The sequence below is a fragment of the Panthera onca genome, chromosome D3 (genome assembly GCF_046562875.1).
Source record: "Panthera onca isolate mPanOnc1 chromosome D3, mPanOnc1 haplotype 2, whole genome shotgun sequence".
NCBI classification, from domain to species: Eukaryota; Metazoa; Chordata; class Mammalia; order Carnivora; family Felidae; genus Panthera; species Panthera onca.
The window spans coordinates 26007996-26024041 of record NC_138350.1 but is presented as its reverse complement, the minus strand read 5'-3'; the positions used below and the strand labels follow the sequence as shown (position 1 = coordinate 26024041).

General features: G+C 48.2%; 1 protein-coding gene across 11 annotated transcripts in view; it reads left to right on the top strand.

The window, feature by feature from the left end:
• The window catches only part of SGSM1 (small G protein signaling modulator 1), a 496957-nt gene extending 485500 nt beyond the window's left edge, over positions 1-11457 (top strand). For all 11 annotated transcript variants that reach the window (XM_081790748.1, XM_081790750.1, XM_081790751.1 and 8 more), the window contains 4 exons: positions 1356-1465; positions 2119-2215; positions 3617-3784; positions 9246-11457. In XM_081790748.1, coding sequence (XP_081646874.1) covers positions 1356-1465; positions 2119-2215; positions 3617-3784; positions 9246-9334 — 464 coding nt within the window. In that variant the 3' untranslated portion in view covers positions 9335-11457. The remainder of the gene's footprint in view (positions 1-1355; positions 1466-2118; positions 2216-3616; positions 3785-9245) is intronic.
• Positions 11458-16046: the final 4589 nt, after the last annotated feature.

Below are 16046 nucleotides of genomic sequence, written 5' to 3'. Positions count from 1 at the left end.
GGAAGAGAGAGAGGGAGACACAGAATCCAAAGCAGGCTCCAGGCTCTGAGCTGTCAGCATAGAGCCCGACACAGGGCTCAAACCCATGAACCATGAGATCATGACCTGAGCCGAATTCGGACACCTAACCAATTGAGCCACCCAGGCACCCGTGAAAAATAGAGTGTTTTTAAAAATGAATGAGGTCTTACTGTGCCTTGGGAAACCTTCCAGTCTAGTGTAACTTTCTCCAGAGTTACCAGGTATTAAAAGAAAAAAAAAGGTATAATTTTCAAATAAAGTTTTCTAAACGCTGGCTCATAAACGATAAGAAACAGGTTTCTTTATTGCAGGACTTCTCAGAGCCTTTACTTTTCAATATATGTAGTCACTCTCTAGCATTTCCCAGAGTTATTGGACTCTTTCTCTGCATAATGCCTGTCAGCGCCTTTCCAGTATTGACAATTGCTGTCTTAATCCAGTGATTCCCAGACTTGAGAATTTCATGAACTGGTAGAATTTTGAAAAAGAAAAAAAAAAGTTTGGGGACCAAGAAAACATCATCAACTTTTTATTAGAGCAAATTAGGGATCTTTAATTATTTTCTTTTATTTTTTTATACATTAAATGTTCATTGAGCTTAACATCCATAAAACCCCCAAACTAAATAATGTAAATGTCCAACAAGAAAAGAATAGATAAATTGTGCTCTAGTCATACAATGGAATACCAGTCAGCAATACACATGCATGAACTAATACACTAAAGCATCTAAAAGTATATATACTGGGGCGCCTGGGTGGCTCAGTCAGTTGAGCGTCCGACTTCGGCTCAGGTCGTGATCTCGCGGTCTGTGAGTTCGAGCCCCGCGTCGGGCTCTGTGCTGACAGCTCAGAGCCTGGAGCCTGCTTCCGATTCTGTTTCTCCCTCCCTGTCTGCCCCTCCTCTGCTCATGCTCTCTCTCTCTGTTAAAAATAAATAAACATTAAAAAAAACATTTTTAAGTATATATACTGAGTGGAAGACACTACAGATAAAAAATACATACTTGATTATTCCCTTCATAAAGTTCTAGAAGAAGGAATAGGATGCAGAGTTGAAGGAAAGAGATCGCAGATGGTACCAGTTGGCAACTGGTATCACCACTATTTCCTAAAAGAAAGGCATTTCAACCCCTCCACGGAGGGAAGTATGTATTTAGATTGCAGAACATCCCCTGAAGTGCAGTACGCCAACACTCCATCGTCTCTGTGTTTCTCCTTCAGCTGTGGGTTTCAAGAGCCAGCTTGGAGCCTTCGACCTTGGGATCACCTTGGGAGCTTGGGGTTCCTTGGGCAGTGGCAGCATTGGCCGTTTCTGCTGTGCTCTTTCCCCAGAGGCCCTGGCCTTCAGCTGCTTCACGGAGCTCATGAAGAGGATGAACCAGAACTTTCCCCATGGGGGCGCCATGGACACGCACTTTGCCAACATGAGGTCGCTGATCCAGGTTTGACCCAGTCCCGTTCAACAGTATAACTTATTCCAGCTCAGCCTGATGGACCCCAAATCAACTTCAGAGCCACACTTCGTGTAATGCAGCACAAGCCAGTTCATTCCATTTTGTTCATCCCGTCGTTCATTCGTGGACATTTGGGTGGTTTCCACTTTTTGGCTCTCGTGGATTGTGCTGCTGGGAAGATTCGCTTACAGGTTTTTATGTGGACAGATGTTTTCATTTCTCTTGGTGATACACTCAGGAGTGAGGTGACACCTGCGCCGTGTTACGTTCCCACCGGCCACGTGCCGGAGTCCCAGCTTCTCTCCTTCCTCACTGACACTTGGTTGTCCATCATTTTGGTTCTTGCCATCCTAGCGCGTGTGCAGTGCTGTCTCATTACGGTTTAGATTCGCATTTTCCTGACTCATCCCACTGAGCATCTGTCATGTGCTTTGTGGATCTTTACTTGCAGGTCTTTAGAGAAGTCACTGGGGTTGACTTGAGCTGGGTTGATTTTCACTTCAAATCTTCTGCCCGTTTTTTAGCTCCACCTGGTTGTAGGGGCTGTAGTGGGGTCCGGTATGAGGTTGTGCCCTCATTCTGTCCCCTCTGGCCCAGCCTCTTGCCGGGAGGCTGATGCCAACCTTTTCTCCCACTGGCAGATTCTGGACTCCGAGCTCTTTGAGTTGATGCATCAGAACGGGGACTACACTCACTTCTACTTCTGCTACCGCTGGTTCCTGCTGGATTTCAAGCGAGGTACGGACTTCAAACTGGGGTCTTGTTCCCAGAGTCTCGGCAGCAGACCCTCAGGGAACAGGTACCGAGGAGGCGAGGGCAGGGGTGTTGCAGCAGAGCCAGAGGAAGAGAGTAACACCCACTTATCGCGCTGTGACTGTTGGCTCACCTGCCTTCTTTCGCAGTGACACCGCACAGTAGGTGTTGTTACTGGAGCAGGATTCTCGCACAGAGAGTCATGACACCCAGGCTTTTCTTTCCAGGAAGCAGCTTTATTCCCGCCGGCACCGCTCAGTTGGGTTCATACCCAAAGAACCGAGCCTCGAACGCCACGTGGCGTAGTTTTTTTTATATATGTTTCACCTCTGTGTCTCCCATACGTGGGAACACACAAACATGCGGTCCGATTAAGGGACCTCATGTCACAAGGTCGTGAGGGATGTTGTCATGTACACACATTAGCCAGATTACCTTGAGGTTTTTTTGTCCTTCCTTAGGGAGGGGACCCCGCCACATGACAGTCCCCATTTTACAGATGGGGAAGCCAAGGCTGAAAATCGAATTCAGAGGTAGGACCGGCAGAGCCAGGATCTTAGGCCGCCTCTGTCTAGCCCCCAAGCCCAGTTAGTTCCCTTCCATTCTATTCTGCCGCCTTTCAGAGACAAGGTGCCCCGAAGCTCACGCAGCATGGTGCACATGTGACTTGGAAATGACGTGGAGCACAGCACACTGCTATTGTGCAGAGTCAGAGTGATGCTCATAAGAGTATCTACCCTGCGGGGAGGCGTTTTTAACGCGCCGGGCAGTGTGTGCTGAGCCATTTGTATGTATTATCTTTGCAAGCCTCCCCCCACGTACAGAGGAGGAGAGAGAGAGGCTCTTGGTAGAGCCTTGGGGTAGCCCAAGGTCACCTTGCCAGCAACTGGTGGGGCTGGATTCAGACTGAGTTTAGTGGACATAGGAAGCCTTGCTCTCAACCATTGCTCTCTCCAGTTTCTTGACTAGCCCCAGAGACAACAGCCAGCTCCGCATTTGTACAGGGGCAAGAGAATACCCTCCTGGGTGCTAAGGAGATACAAGGTGCAGGGAGAAAAAGGGGATGCTAGTCAAAGGGCAGGGACAGGTCGGTGTAAATCAGACCTGATTATGCCGGGTTCCTCCCCTTCCAGAAGCTGGAAACTTACATCCCCCCTAGTCTGCACAACCTCCTCTACAGATGGGGAAAACGGAGGCTTCCGACGGTCAAATGACAGAGTCTGGGTCTCCTACCTCCTGACCTGAGTTCTGCCTGCTCTCTGCGGTGCTAGGACAGAAGTGAAGGAAGGACACAGCTGGCCTGGGATTTTCCCAGAGGGAGGGCAGCACCGTGAGCTCTGTGGCTGACCCTCTCCCCACGCATGTGCGTACTGGTGTCTCACGCAGAACTTGTCTATGATGACGTCTTCTCTGTCTGGGAGACCATCTGGGCAGCCAAGCACGTCTCGTCCGCCCACTACGTCCTTTTCATCGCGCTGGCTCTGGTGGAGGTCTACCGTGACATCATCTTGGAGAACAATATGGATTTCACAGACATCATCAAATTCTTTAACGGTACCCACATGACTACGGTGTCATCTGAGGGGTGCGGGCTTCTGACAGGCCCCTTCGTGGGGCCTCGGAGGGGATATAGGGGGGTTCCGCCCACTTCTTATGTCTATTTCCAAATGGAGGGTTGACATCTTGTAACACTGAGAATGCATTTTTCTCAAGAATCTAGCAGAAGGAGCATGAAGTTGAAATAACGCTCAGGGGCAAACCCTGGCTCTCCCACCAGCCAGCTATGCCCACAGATAAGCCGTTTCCCATCTGCTTCTTCATCTGTAAAATGGAATAAGAGCGTCTTCTTCGGAGGGTTGATATGCACAAAAGCAGGCATGGGAAGGCATTTGAAGTGGCATGAGAAGGGCACAGTCATTGAAATCAGACAGATAATGGATTCTGATCCCAGCCACTCGGGTGCTGTGTGACTTTGGGCCACTGACTTTATATGTCTCTGGGCTTCAGATTCCTTGAGGTAGAATGCTACTAACACCTCCCTCACAGAGATGTTTGGACAATTAAATGACAACATGGATAAAGCCTATCACATGATACCCAGCTCATATGAGGGGCCCCATAGCTGGAAGCTATTGCTACTGTTATCACTATTTAAAATTTTTTTAAGAATAAGGGGTGCCTGGGTGGCTTAGTCAGTTAAGTATTTGACTTCAGCTCAGGTCATGATCTTGGGGTCTGTGAGTTCGAGCCCCACATCAGACTCTGTGCTGACAGCTTGGAGCCTGCTTCAGATTCTGAGTCTCTCTCTCTCTCTGCCCTTTCCCCGCTTGGTCGATCTCTCTCTCTCTCTCTCTCTCAAAACCAAACATTAAAAAATATTTTTTTAATGTTTTAAGACAAAAAAAAATTTTTTAAAGAGGGAGGGCGCCTGGCTGGCTCAGTCGGTAGAGCATGAGACTCTTGATCTCAGGGTCATGAGTCCCAGCTCCACATTGGACGTGGAGGCTTCTTAAAGATTAAAAAAATTTTTAATTTTTTAAAACCTAAAGCAAAAGAAGGAAGGAAAAAAAAGCCACCTTTGACCTTACCCCAGAAACATGATTTTTCTTTAATAAGCTTTTTATTTTGGAATAACTGTAGATTTACAGAGAAGTTGCAGATATAGTACAAAGAATTCCTGCCCTCCTTCACTCAGCCACCCCTCGGGTCTCTGCGTTGCCTGGCCCTAGAACTTTTCTCACAACTAAGAAATTAACATCGGTACATTACTATTAACGAAACTACAGACTTTGATTTCACCTGATGCCCTTTTTCTGCTGCAACATTTTCCAACCCAAGAAACCACATGGCATTTAGTGGATTCAATAGAAAACCTTTTTTTCCCCTCTCATCTTTTCCAGTCATGTATTTGTTACCATCACAGAATCCAATTGTATCCCATTTTTTCCACTTAATACTTTAAATTTCTAAATTTTTTTAATGTTTACTTATTTTTGAGAGAGAGAGAGAGAGAGAGAGAGAGAGCTCAAGAGGGGAAGGGCCAGAGAGAGAGGGAGACAGAATCAGAAGCAGGTTCCAGGCTCCAAGCTGTCAGCACAGAGCCCGACGCGGGGCTCGAATTCACGAACCACAAGATCATGACCTGAGCAGAAGTCGGGCACTTAACCGACTGAGCCACCCAGGGGCCCCTCGTTTAATACTTTAACAAGTGTCTTCCATTTAATCATTTTTTTAAGGCTGTAGAGTGTACCTATAGCGACTGTCTGCAACATAAGGAACCGTCCCTATTGCTGGGTAGCTAGATTGTTTTCAATTTGAGGGTGTGATTGAGAAAACAAAGTGCCCTTTTTGCCTCTGTAAAATTTTCACAGCACCCCAGGCCAAAAGTTCCATTTAGCAAGTAGTTAGATCCAAACCACTTGATAACTATTTATATCCCAACAACTTAGCAGCTGTTTGCAAAAATGATACCTGTTGGTCCAAAGAAAATAATACCTTTATGTCATTCTCTTTTTTTGTAAGTTTATTTATTTATTTTTGAGGGAGACAGAGACACCACGAGTGTGAGAGGGGCAGGGAGAGAGGGAGATTCCAAAGCAGGCTCCGTGCTGTCAGTGCAGAGCCAGACGCAGGGCTCAAACTCACGAAACTGGTATCATGACCTGAGCCGAAAGAAACCCAAGAGTCAGATGCTCAACCGACTGAGCCACCCAGGCGCCTCTTTATGTCATTCTTAAATAAGCACAACAATTAATGGGATATGTGCACCTGTTCGGCATTGCACAGCTTCTCAAACATTGAAACCAGATTAGACACCCTCACCTTCATGTATTTCCTGTTTCACAGTGATTTTCTCATGGTTTTTGCTTTTTCTCAAACTTGCTTAACTGCTTGCAGAAAACCTAGCGTTACAAAGATATGAAGTCATTGATAGGCATGTAGGGCAATGTGTGACCTCCCTGATGCTACCAGTTTATGTGGTGTTGAGCAGATACGGAATATCATTATGTTTCCCTCACAACTTATAGAAGTGGCACCCTGGGGTACCTTGGTAGCCAGTTTGGGAACCATGGTCTTAAGGCCCTTTTTTTTTTCATCCAGTAAATGATTTTTTTTTTTAAGTTTTATTTGCTTATTTTGAGAGAGAAAGAGAGAGAGAGAGAGTGTGTGTGTGTGTGTGTGTGTGTGTGTGTGTGTGTGCGCACGCAGGGAGGGGTAGAGAGAGGAGGAGAGAGAGAAACCCAAGCAGGGTCCGCACTGTGAGCACAGAGCCTGATGCAGGGCTTGAACTCATGAACTGTGAGATCATGATCTGAACCAAAACCGAGAGTTGGACGCTCAACTGACTGAGCCACCCAGGCGCCCCAATCCAATAAATGATTTCTTTATGATAAACGTCTAGGTTTAGGATTATTCCGCTTTCAAGATCCGATCATTTTATGTGGCTCGCTATTTATTTATTTATTTATTTATTTATTTAAGTATTTAGTATTGGCTACATTTTTATTTAGCATTTAGCATACAATATATAATATTTAATATAGTATAAGTATAGTATTGTCAAAGTCACTAGGCATTTCCACTTTTATAAATATGTGTGTGTATATATATATATATATATATATAATTTATTGTCAAACTGGTTTCCATAAAACACCCAGTGCTCATCACAACAGGTGCCCTCTTCAATGCCCATCACCCACCCTCCCCTCTCCCACACCCCCCATCAACCCTCAGTTTGTTCTCAGTATTTAAGTTTCTTATGGTTTGCCTCCCTCTCTCTCTGTAACTTTTTTTCCCCCTTCTCCTTCCCCCTGGTCTTCTGTTAAGTTTCTCAGGATCCGCATATGAGTGAAAACATATGGTATCTGTCTTTCTCTGTATGACTTATTTCACTTAGAATAACCCTCTCCAGTTCCATCCATGTTGCTACAAATGGCCAGATTTCATTCTTTCTCATTGCCAAGTAGTATTCCATTGTATATATAAATCCATTCGTCAGTTGATGGACATTTAGGCTCTTCCCATAATTTGGCTATTGTTGAAAGTGCTGCTATAAACATTGGGGTGCAAGTGCCCCTATGCATCAGCACTCCTGTATCCCTTGGGTAAATTCCTAGCAGTGCTATTGCTGGGTCATAGCGTAATTCTATTTTTAATTTTTTGAGGAACCTCCACACTGTTTTCCAGAGCGGCTGCACCAGTTTGCATTCCCACCAACAGTGCAAGAGGATTCCCATTTCCCCACATCCTCTCCAGCATCTATAGTCTCCTGATTTGTTTATTTTAGCCACTCTGATTGGTGTGAAGTGGTATCTCAGTGTGGTTTGATTTGTATTTCCCTGATGAGGAGTGGCGTTGAGCATCTTTTCATGTGCCTGTTAGCCATCTGGATGTCTTCTTTAGAAAAGTGTCTATTCATGACTTCTGCCCATTTTCTTCATGGGATTATTTGTTTTTCAGGTGTGGAGTTTGGTGAGTTCTTTATAGATTTTGGATACTAGCCCTTTATCTGATATGTCGCTTGCAAATATCTTTTCCCATTCCATCGGTTGCCTTTTAGTTTTGTTGATTGTTTCCTTTACAGTGCAGAAGCTTTTTATCTTGATGAGGTCCCAGTAGTTCATTTTTGCTTTTAATTCCCTTGCCTTTGGAGATGTGTCAAGTACGAAATTGCTGCGGCTGAGGTCAAAGAGGTCTTTTCCTGCTTTCTCCTCTAGGGTTTTGGTGGTTTCCTGTCTCACAGTCAGGTCCTTCATCCATGTTGAGTTTATTTTTGTGAATGGTGTAAGACAGTTCTCTAGTTTCATTCTTCTGCATGTTGCTGTCCAGTTCTCCCAGCACCATTTGTTAAAGAGACTGTCTTTTTTCCATTGGATATTCTTTCCTGCTTTGTCAAAGATGAGTTGGCCATACATTTGTGGGTCCAATTCTGGAGTCTCTGTTCTATTCCATTGGTCTATGTGTCTGTTTTCGTGCCAATACCATACTGTCTTGATGATTACAGCTTTGTAGTAGAGGCTAAAGTCTGGGATTGTGATGCCTCCCGCTTTGGTCTTCTTCTTCAATATTACTTTAGGGGTGTCTGGGTGGTTCAGTCGGTTAAGCGTCCGACTTCGGCTCAGGTCATGATGTCACGGTTCATGGGTTCGAGCCCTGCGTTGGGCTCTGTGCTACCAGCTTGGAGCCTGGATCCTGCTTCGGATTCTGTGTCTCCCTCTCTCTCTGCCCCTCCCCTGCTCATACTGTCTCTCTCTCTCAAAAATGAATAATAAAGACTAAAAAAAAATTTTTTTTTAAATATTACTTTGGCTATTTGGGGTCTTTCGTGGTTCCATACAAATTTTAGGATTGCTTGTTCTAGCTTCGAGAAGAATGCTGGTGCAATTTTGATTGGGATTGCATTCAATGTGTAGATTGCTTTGGGTAGTATTGACATTTTAACAATATTTATTCTTCCAACCCATGAGCACGGAATGTTTTTCCATTTCTTTCTATCTTCTTCAGTTTCCTTTCTATAGTTTTCAGCATACAGATCTTTGACATCTTTGGTTAGGTTTATTCCTAGGTATTTATGTGGCACTTAATAAAAATTTTTTTTTTTTGCTCCCCCCTCTCCTGTTGCTTCCTTCTTTTGTATCTTTTAACACCTGCAATGTGCCCAGCATCGTTTTCTCAAAAGGTTCCCAGTCATCATGTTTATACGAGGCAAGGCGAGTGGGAAGATGTAACTCTTTTCAAGCACTGTGAGCCAACATCATGTCGTTTGATCTCACGGCAGCCTTGTGAAGTAGATGCTATTGCAATCCCCATTTTACAGATGAGGAAACGAAGGCCCAGAGGTGCAGGCCTTCTCCAAAGTGTCTGCTTCTGGAACTCCTCTGGAGATGATGCCAGATGAGGAGGAGGAGGATGCCCCAGGGACAACCCCCCCTCCTCCCTTCTAGAAGCTGCAAGTGACCTAAGGATGGACACAGAAGGAGGCTCATGAGATTTTTGCCTTCTGCTCTTTCAGAAATGGCTGAGCGGCACAACACCAAACACGTCCTGAAGCTGGCTCGGGACCTCGTGTACAAGGTGCAGACTCTGATTGAGAACAAGTGAGGGCCACCTCACCCCGGCCCTGTCAGCCGTGCCGCCACCCACCTGTCCAGCCCGCTTTTCCTCCCGGCTGCCCCGGGAGCGAGGTCCTGGTGTCTGTTCATGAGCATGGACTTCTGTGCAGAGAGAAACTGCCCCAACTTTGGCCGCCAGGCAGGTGGGGTCGAGGGTTTGCCCCTTGAGTTCAGCCTTACGTTTTCCTGTTTGACCAAAGATTGTCCAAGTCTGGGATTTCTCCCTTGTGGGAGTTGGGGTACGTCAGTGGATGGAGGGAACAGTTTCGTTTGTGGTCTCCAGAATGGTTGCCTCTCTCTTATTCTGTCCCAACCCCTCCAAACTGTTCAGTCAGGGGAGACTTGGGGAAGGAGTTTTTCTTGGGGAACTAGTGTAGGAGAGGTCTGTGGGGCTACCTCTATACTCTGAAAGGGGCCTCTGGAGATGTTCCAGAACATGGCCGGCAGGCAGGCTTGGAGCAGAGTTTCTGCACCTCCCTTGGCGCTGTTGACGTGGTGCTGGGTGAACCGTCTTCTGAGAGGGGTCGTCCTGTGCATTGTTGAAAGGTAAGCAGCATCGCTGGCCTCTGCCTGCAAGATGCCAGTAGCGCCCCCTCCCCAACCCAGCTGTGACAACCCGAAGGGTTTGCAGATCTTGCCACATGTCCCCACTTGAGAACCAGTGGCATAGAGGAGGGGCTGCAAGTGTATCTCTTTCCCCCCCTTTTGTTTAACCACCTGCTCCTGAGGCTTTCTCCCACTTAGAAAAGGCACACAGGAGTCCACATCTCTCTCGGGACTTGGATTCTGTTTGTTGTGGTCTCTCATTTTTTTTCTCCTCCACCTGACCCCAGGAGAGACTTCTTTCCTTCTTTTCAAGAAAGCCTCTCCCTGAGAGGCTCCCCGGAGAGGGAGGGAAGGGCAGAAGGGCGGAACAGTGAGAAGTGTGGTAGGTGTGAGTTAGCCCGAGGTCCCGCCCAAAGCCCTCCAGACAGGGTGGAGTCCACATCCCTTTCTTCACCTCCTAGGGAAGATCTCGCCTCTCCTTCTGCACTTTGGGTCTGATGCTCCAGAAGTTTGGAAGGTGTGTGTGAGTGGCCGCCACTTCAAGGGAGGTGGGGGAAGCTGGCTTTTCCCTAGGTGCCTTTGATCACTCAGGACAAAGGAAGAACAGGAAGGCAGAGGTCCACCAGAGTAGACTGTGATGGGTGTTTTCCTTGGAAAATATGCTGATGAACTGGCCCCCGGAACATGGATGGCTAAGTCTGGAAGCGGTCCCCTCCGGGTCTTCACGCAAAGGGTCGCCAGTCACAAACAGACCCCGAGTCAGCTGGTTCACCCTGCCTACCTGTCCTTTGATAGAGCAGTCCTGCCAGCTCTTTTCTGAGAACACACATGGGAGAAACAGAGTCAGGTTGGAAGGCTTCTCCCCAGAATGGAAGGTAGGATTTTGGAGAGGGGAGGAGACTCATAAGCACAAGGAAGCATTCACAGAGAGGGTACATTAGTCCTCTGTCCTGAGCAAACCAGGAGGGGGAGGAACCCCTACCCTGCGTGCTTGTGAAGGCTCGCCCTTGGGCCCCAGTGCCTTCAACTGCATCCCAACCCCCCAGCCCCCCACATGGGGCCTCCTGAGCAGGACAGACGAGACCTAAGTGTCCCTTGCCTCTGAAGAATGTGCTCCGTGAAAATTGCACCTCCTGGCTCTGGTCCCCCACCTTCCCAAGATGAGGAAAACACATCCAGATCAAAGTTTTCCTAGCCACTCAGCTCTTCGTTACAGAGGACATTATTTTAGCAAGACCCGGGTCCCAGACCTTCCGATTCTGATTTATTTTTCTCGACAGACTAGTCCCAAAGTATAGCACACAATCTCTTCTCCGCCTTCTCTCGTGGTGTTCCAGAGAAGTGTCCGTGGTTGTGATTTGGAACAACTCCTATTTGTTCAGCTTACAGTGTTTATTTTGGTCTCCGTACATCGTGCGTCCTTGTGTCCGGGAATCGAGTGCGTGGGAGTCATTCTGTCCGTGGAGTGCCCTCCTCCTTCTCTCAGTGTTGCCAACATATCTTGTAACTGTTTACTGAAGAGTTGTGTCTATAGAGAGAGAAAATATATATAAACAGAGAAATGTGTGACTATGGGTTATTTTTTCATTTCTGTGTTTCGGGAATTTTTTAATGCGTAGGGAAGAATGGTTTCCTTTAGGAGACTGTGTCCTCCCAACCGCACCCCAGTGGCCCATACCCAGATGGGGACAGAGCCTCATGATAGCTGCCTGGTCTTGCCCCAGGAGGTGCAAGGCAGGTGAAGCACTTCTCACCCCCTTGTATCAGTTAGCTGTCACCATGAATAATGCCACGTAACAAACCACCCCAACACTTAGTGGCCTCACACTGCCATTTATTTATTAGCTCGCAATTCTTTGGGTTGACATTATGGGCCGTATTCATCTGGGAGGTTCTTCTGGTCTGAGATGGACTTCTTCATGTGTTTGTGGTCAGCCAGAGGCCAGTGAGGCAATTCTGCTTCCGACAGTTGGCTGACTGTTGGCCAGGAGAGTAGGGGAAACCGGGCCATGTGTCTCTCATCCCCTGGCAGGCCAGCTCAGGCTTGTTTATGTGGCCATGGTGGCAGTTTTTCAAGAGAGCAAGCAGAAGTATGCAAGGCCTTTTGAGACCTAGGCTTGCGATTGGCGTAAAGTCATTTCTGCTCTGTTCTGTTGCTCAGGGTAAGTCACATGGCTGAGCTCAGATTCAAAGGAAGGGAAAATAGACTCCACCATTTGGTGGGTGGCTTTGCAGAGGGACATGGAAAAGGAGAATGGATACCGTCACAGAAATAATTGAGGCCACTTTTGCAAATGGCCTGCCTGATCCCCCCAGATCCAGGGCACAACACAAGAAAGGTCCCCAGATGGTCAGCCATTTGACTCGAGGTCATACCTGTAAGTTGACACCCACTGAGCTTGCTCAGCTCTCACCCCCAATGTGTCCACAGATGCCCAACTACTCTCCCGTGACCTCCACGGTCCCAACTAGTGGCTACCATTCAGAACCTTAGTCATCAGGCAATGGCGACCTCTCATGGATGTCCACCCCCAGCAGCCTCTAAACATGGGTCAGAGGGAAACAACTAGCTTTCGGCTGCAGAAGCAAAACTCGATTTAACCTAATGAGCACCTGTGAGAATTCCAGGTTTTATGTAGAAAAAGTTAGATTTCCAAAGAAGCCCGCAAAATAGAGACAGAGTTGGCAGGTGGCATTGGCAGCCTGGGTGAGTCTGGTCGTCACATTCTCAGAAGATTGCCAGCAGAGGTAAGTCTGAAGGCACACAGCAATGGGCGGGTGGGGATTTGTCCTTTGCCAGCTCGGATGGGGACTTTCTTAGCAGGAAGGTCTGCTCCTTCCTGGGGGAAGCTTTTTTTTTTTTTTTTTTTTTTTAATGTTTATTTATTTTTGAGGGGGTGGGGCAGAGAGAGAGGAAGACACAGAATCCGAAGCAGGCTCCAGGCTCCCAGCTGTCAGCCCAGAGCCCGATGCGGGGCTCAAACCCCCGGACTGCCAGACCATGACCTGAGCCGAAGTCAGACACTCAGCCGACTGAGCCACCCAGGCGACCCCAGGGGGGAGAAGCTTTTGAGGGCAAAGACCGGTTCCGATGTCCCGACAGTGCTGCAGAGCTTCCCCAGTATCATTTCTCCAATTCCAGCCATAGTTTGGTACATGTGGCTGTCCTCCCGGAGGGCCCCACCAGGGCTCACAGCTACTGCCTGGCCGCACCGGAGTCAGGCAGCACAGCGCCCCAGTTCTGTGCGCACGAATGTCTGGTTACGGGCACCGTCGACTTACGGTCACTGACGATGTATGTTACGGGAAAAGAAATCTCACGAGAATATTTTTTTGTCGTTGCAGAGGCCTTCCTAAGTATGTGCGTTTGAGCGTTGCATGGATGGGGAAAGAGGAGTCGTGGATCACCAGGCATATTTTAACGACTCCGTGGCGGGATGGGGAAGTGGCCTTGGTTTCTGTGTTTATGGAACATGGGGTGGCTGGACTCCGGTCATCCTTTTCCTCCTCCTCCCGCCATCCTCCCTTCCTTCTCTTCTCTTTCCCCCCTCTCCTCCCTCTGCCTCCTTTCCTTGTAGCCAAGAACATTTGGATGGTGTCTCGTCCAGTTTCTACCCGGATGATGCCGTTCCTCAGAATAAGCCTGACAAACCCGCAGCGTGAAGGCCCTTCTGGCTGTTACGTTCTTTTAAAGCCGTGCTGCATTTGCTGTTTACCTAGAGCTTTCTCCCTTCGGCTTGTGGGAGAGGCCGTGGGCACTTCTCATGCACAGGGTTTGGGAGGTCCTAACCATCCCATTTTGGAGTGCCTGGCAGGCATTCCTGCATCTGGTTTCTCCTTCCTTCTTGCCCTCCCCATGCCCCTCCCAGGCCCCAGGTCCCTGGAGTCCCGGAGAGGAGGGGGTGCAGTCAAGACAGTGGGAAGAAGCCCTTCCGATTACCTTCCTTCCCAGAAGATGCTCTGAAGTCTGAGAGACATCAGACCCATCGACCAATGAATCTTCTCCCACGTTTCCTAATAGCATTTCCAACTCAGGTCACCTGCAGCCCACCTTCATGATTCTGACCATGTCTGTGCCCCACCTGCACACTTGTACCTTTACTGGTTCTCTGGGTTTTTTTTTAATTTTTAAAAACATTTATTTGTTATTAAAAGACAGAGACAGAGCATGAGCAGGGGAGGAGCGGAGAGAGGGGGAGACGCAGAATCCGAAGCAGGTTCCCTGCTCCGAGCTGTCAGCACAGAGCCTGACATGGGGCTCGAACTCACGAACTGTGAGATCATGATCTGAGCTGAAGTTGGGCGTTTAACCGACTGAGCCACCCAGGTGCCCCTTTACTGGTTCTTTTTAAACCAACTCACTTGAGGGGCCTCTCTTCTCGAAGGGACATAGAGAACGATAGAAGTGGGAACGACTCTCTCATTGTGCCGACTATAATCATGTCCCACATCTCTGTCGTGTGTTTGGGGAAGTGAGGATTTCAGATCCCTGCTGTGCCATTTCCTGGCTGTGTGGCCTTGGGCAAGTGACTGGACCTCTCTGAGCTTTAGTTTCCATTTCTGCGAACTGGGGACAATAGTCTCCCATTATTGCGGATTCAGCCCCAGCCCCATTCTTTCACTGGGGCCCTCTGTTCCTCAGCGTGTCTGAGGATGATTTCCTGGTTGAGACCTCAGCGGCCCTGGGTTCCCAGCATCTACCTAGCTCAGGTTCTCAGGTGAATCTTTGAAGCCTAAGAGAATATGGCTCCTGGAAGACAGCACGGGACAGGGTGAGCTCCCAGCACCCTCGGGCTGTGACAGAGGAACACAGCACTTAGGTGTGGTGGGGCCATCAGTTCTCAGCAGGAACAAAACAGGAGCTGACTCTGCAGTTAGCATCTGATTTTGCTGCATCAGGAAAAGGTTCACAGGGTCTCTCTTTTCTGGCTTTTAAGTCCCCTGCCTGGCACATTGAGAGCGTGAGCCCAGGACAGGTATAGACTCCAGAGGAGCACAATTTGATCTTTTGGAAGTGCCAGCTTGCCGACCTGTTGCTGAATCAAACTGCCTAGCGGAATTCAAATGACCCACGGGACCATGCAGTTAGTTCCCTGGGGATTTTCCATTACACCAGGGTATTGTGCTGGAATTCTCCAGTATCTTCCTGGCTTTCTTTATTCAGACTTGTGGGCACAGTGATTTCAAGCCTTTGTAGATGCAGGGCTCCTTGAAATAGCGGCTGTCCCTTGCTGTGATCAAGAGAAAATAAGATCCCTCTGCCTCGAGTAAAGACGGAATCTCTGTAAATGGTTCTGCGTGAGGGGCTGGAGAATTGCTCCCTTTGGCCTTGCTGAAACAGTTCAAAGGGAACGTTAAGGAACTTGGGGCCATTGTGAGGTTGTTACAGAGGGGATGTGGGTGACAGGGGTGGGGACTGAGTTTGAGATTCTAGTTGATGGCATCTTCTTGCTGCTTTTTGCACTGGGATGCTGCTTGGGTCTGAAGGCATCTTCCCACGCAAGAGCCACTTGCATGGAAGTGTTTCTGCTGATATCAAAATGTGGCCTCTGGGGGGCTCAGTCGGTTGTGTCCGACTTCGGCTCAGGTCATGATCTCTCGGGTCGTGAGTTCGAGCCCCATGTCGGGCTCTGTGCTGACAGCTCAGAGCCTGGAGCCCGTTTCGGATTCTGTGTCTCCCTTTCTCTCTCTGGCCCTTCCCTGCTTGTGCTCTGTCTCTCAAAAGTAAATAAACATTAAAAAAGGAAAAAGATGTGCTGGGTTGGGCAAAGGGAGCAAATCCAGGTGTTCTTTTGCCTCCACCATAGAGTCTGACGGACCTAGGTTCAAATCCCAGACATCTGTGCAGACTTAGACATGTGACTGTACCTCTCTGAGCCTTAGTTTTCACTTCTGTGAACTGGGGATAATAAAGATACCCTTCAAAAGGGAGTTGGGCGGGGCGCCTGGGTGGCTCAGTCAGTTGAGCATCCGACTTCGGCTCAGGTCATGATCTCGCGGTCTGTGAGTTCGAGCCCCGCGTCGGGCTCTGGGCTGACAGCTCAGAGCCTGGAGCCTGCTTCATATTCTGGGTCTCCCTCTCTCTCTCTCTGCCCTCCCCTGCTCATGCTCTGTCTCTCTCTGTCTCTCAAAAATAAATAAACACTAAAAAAAAA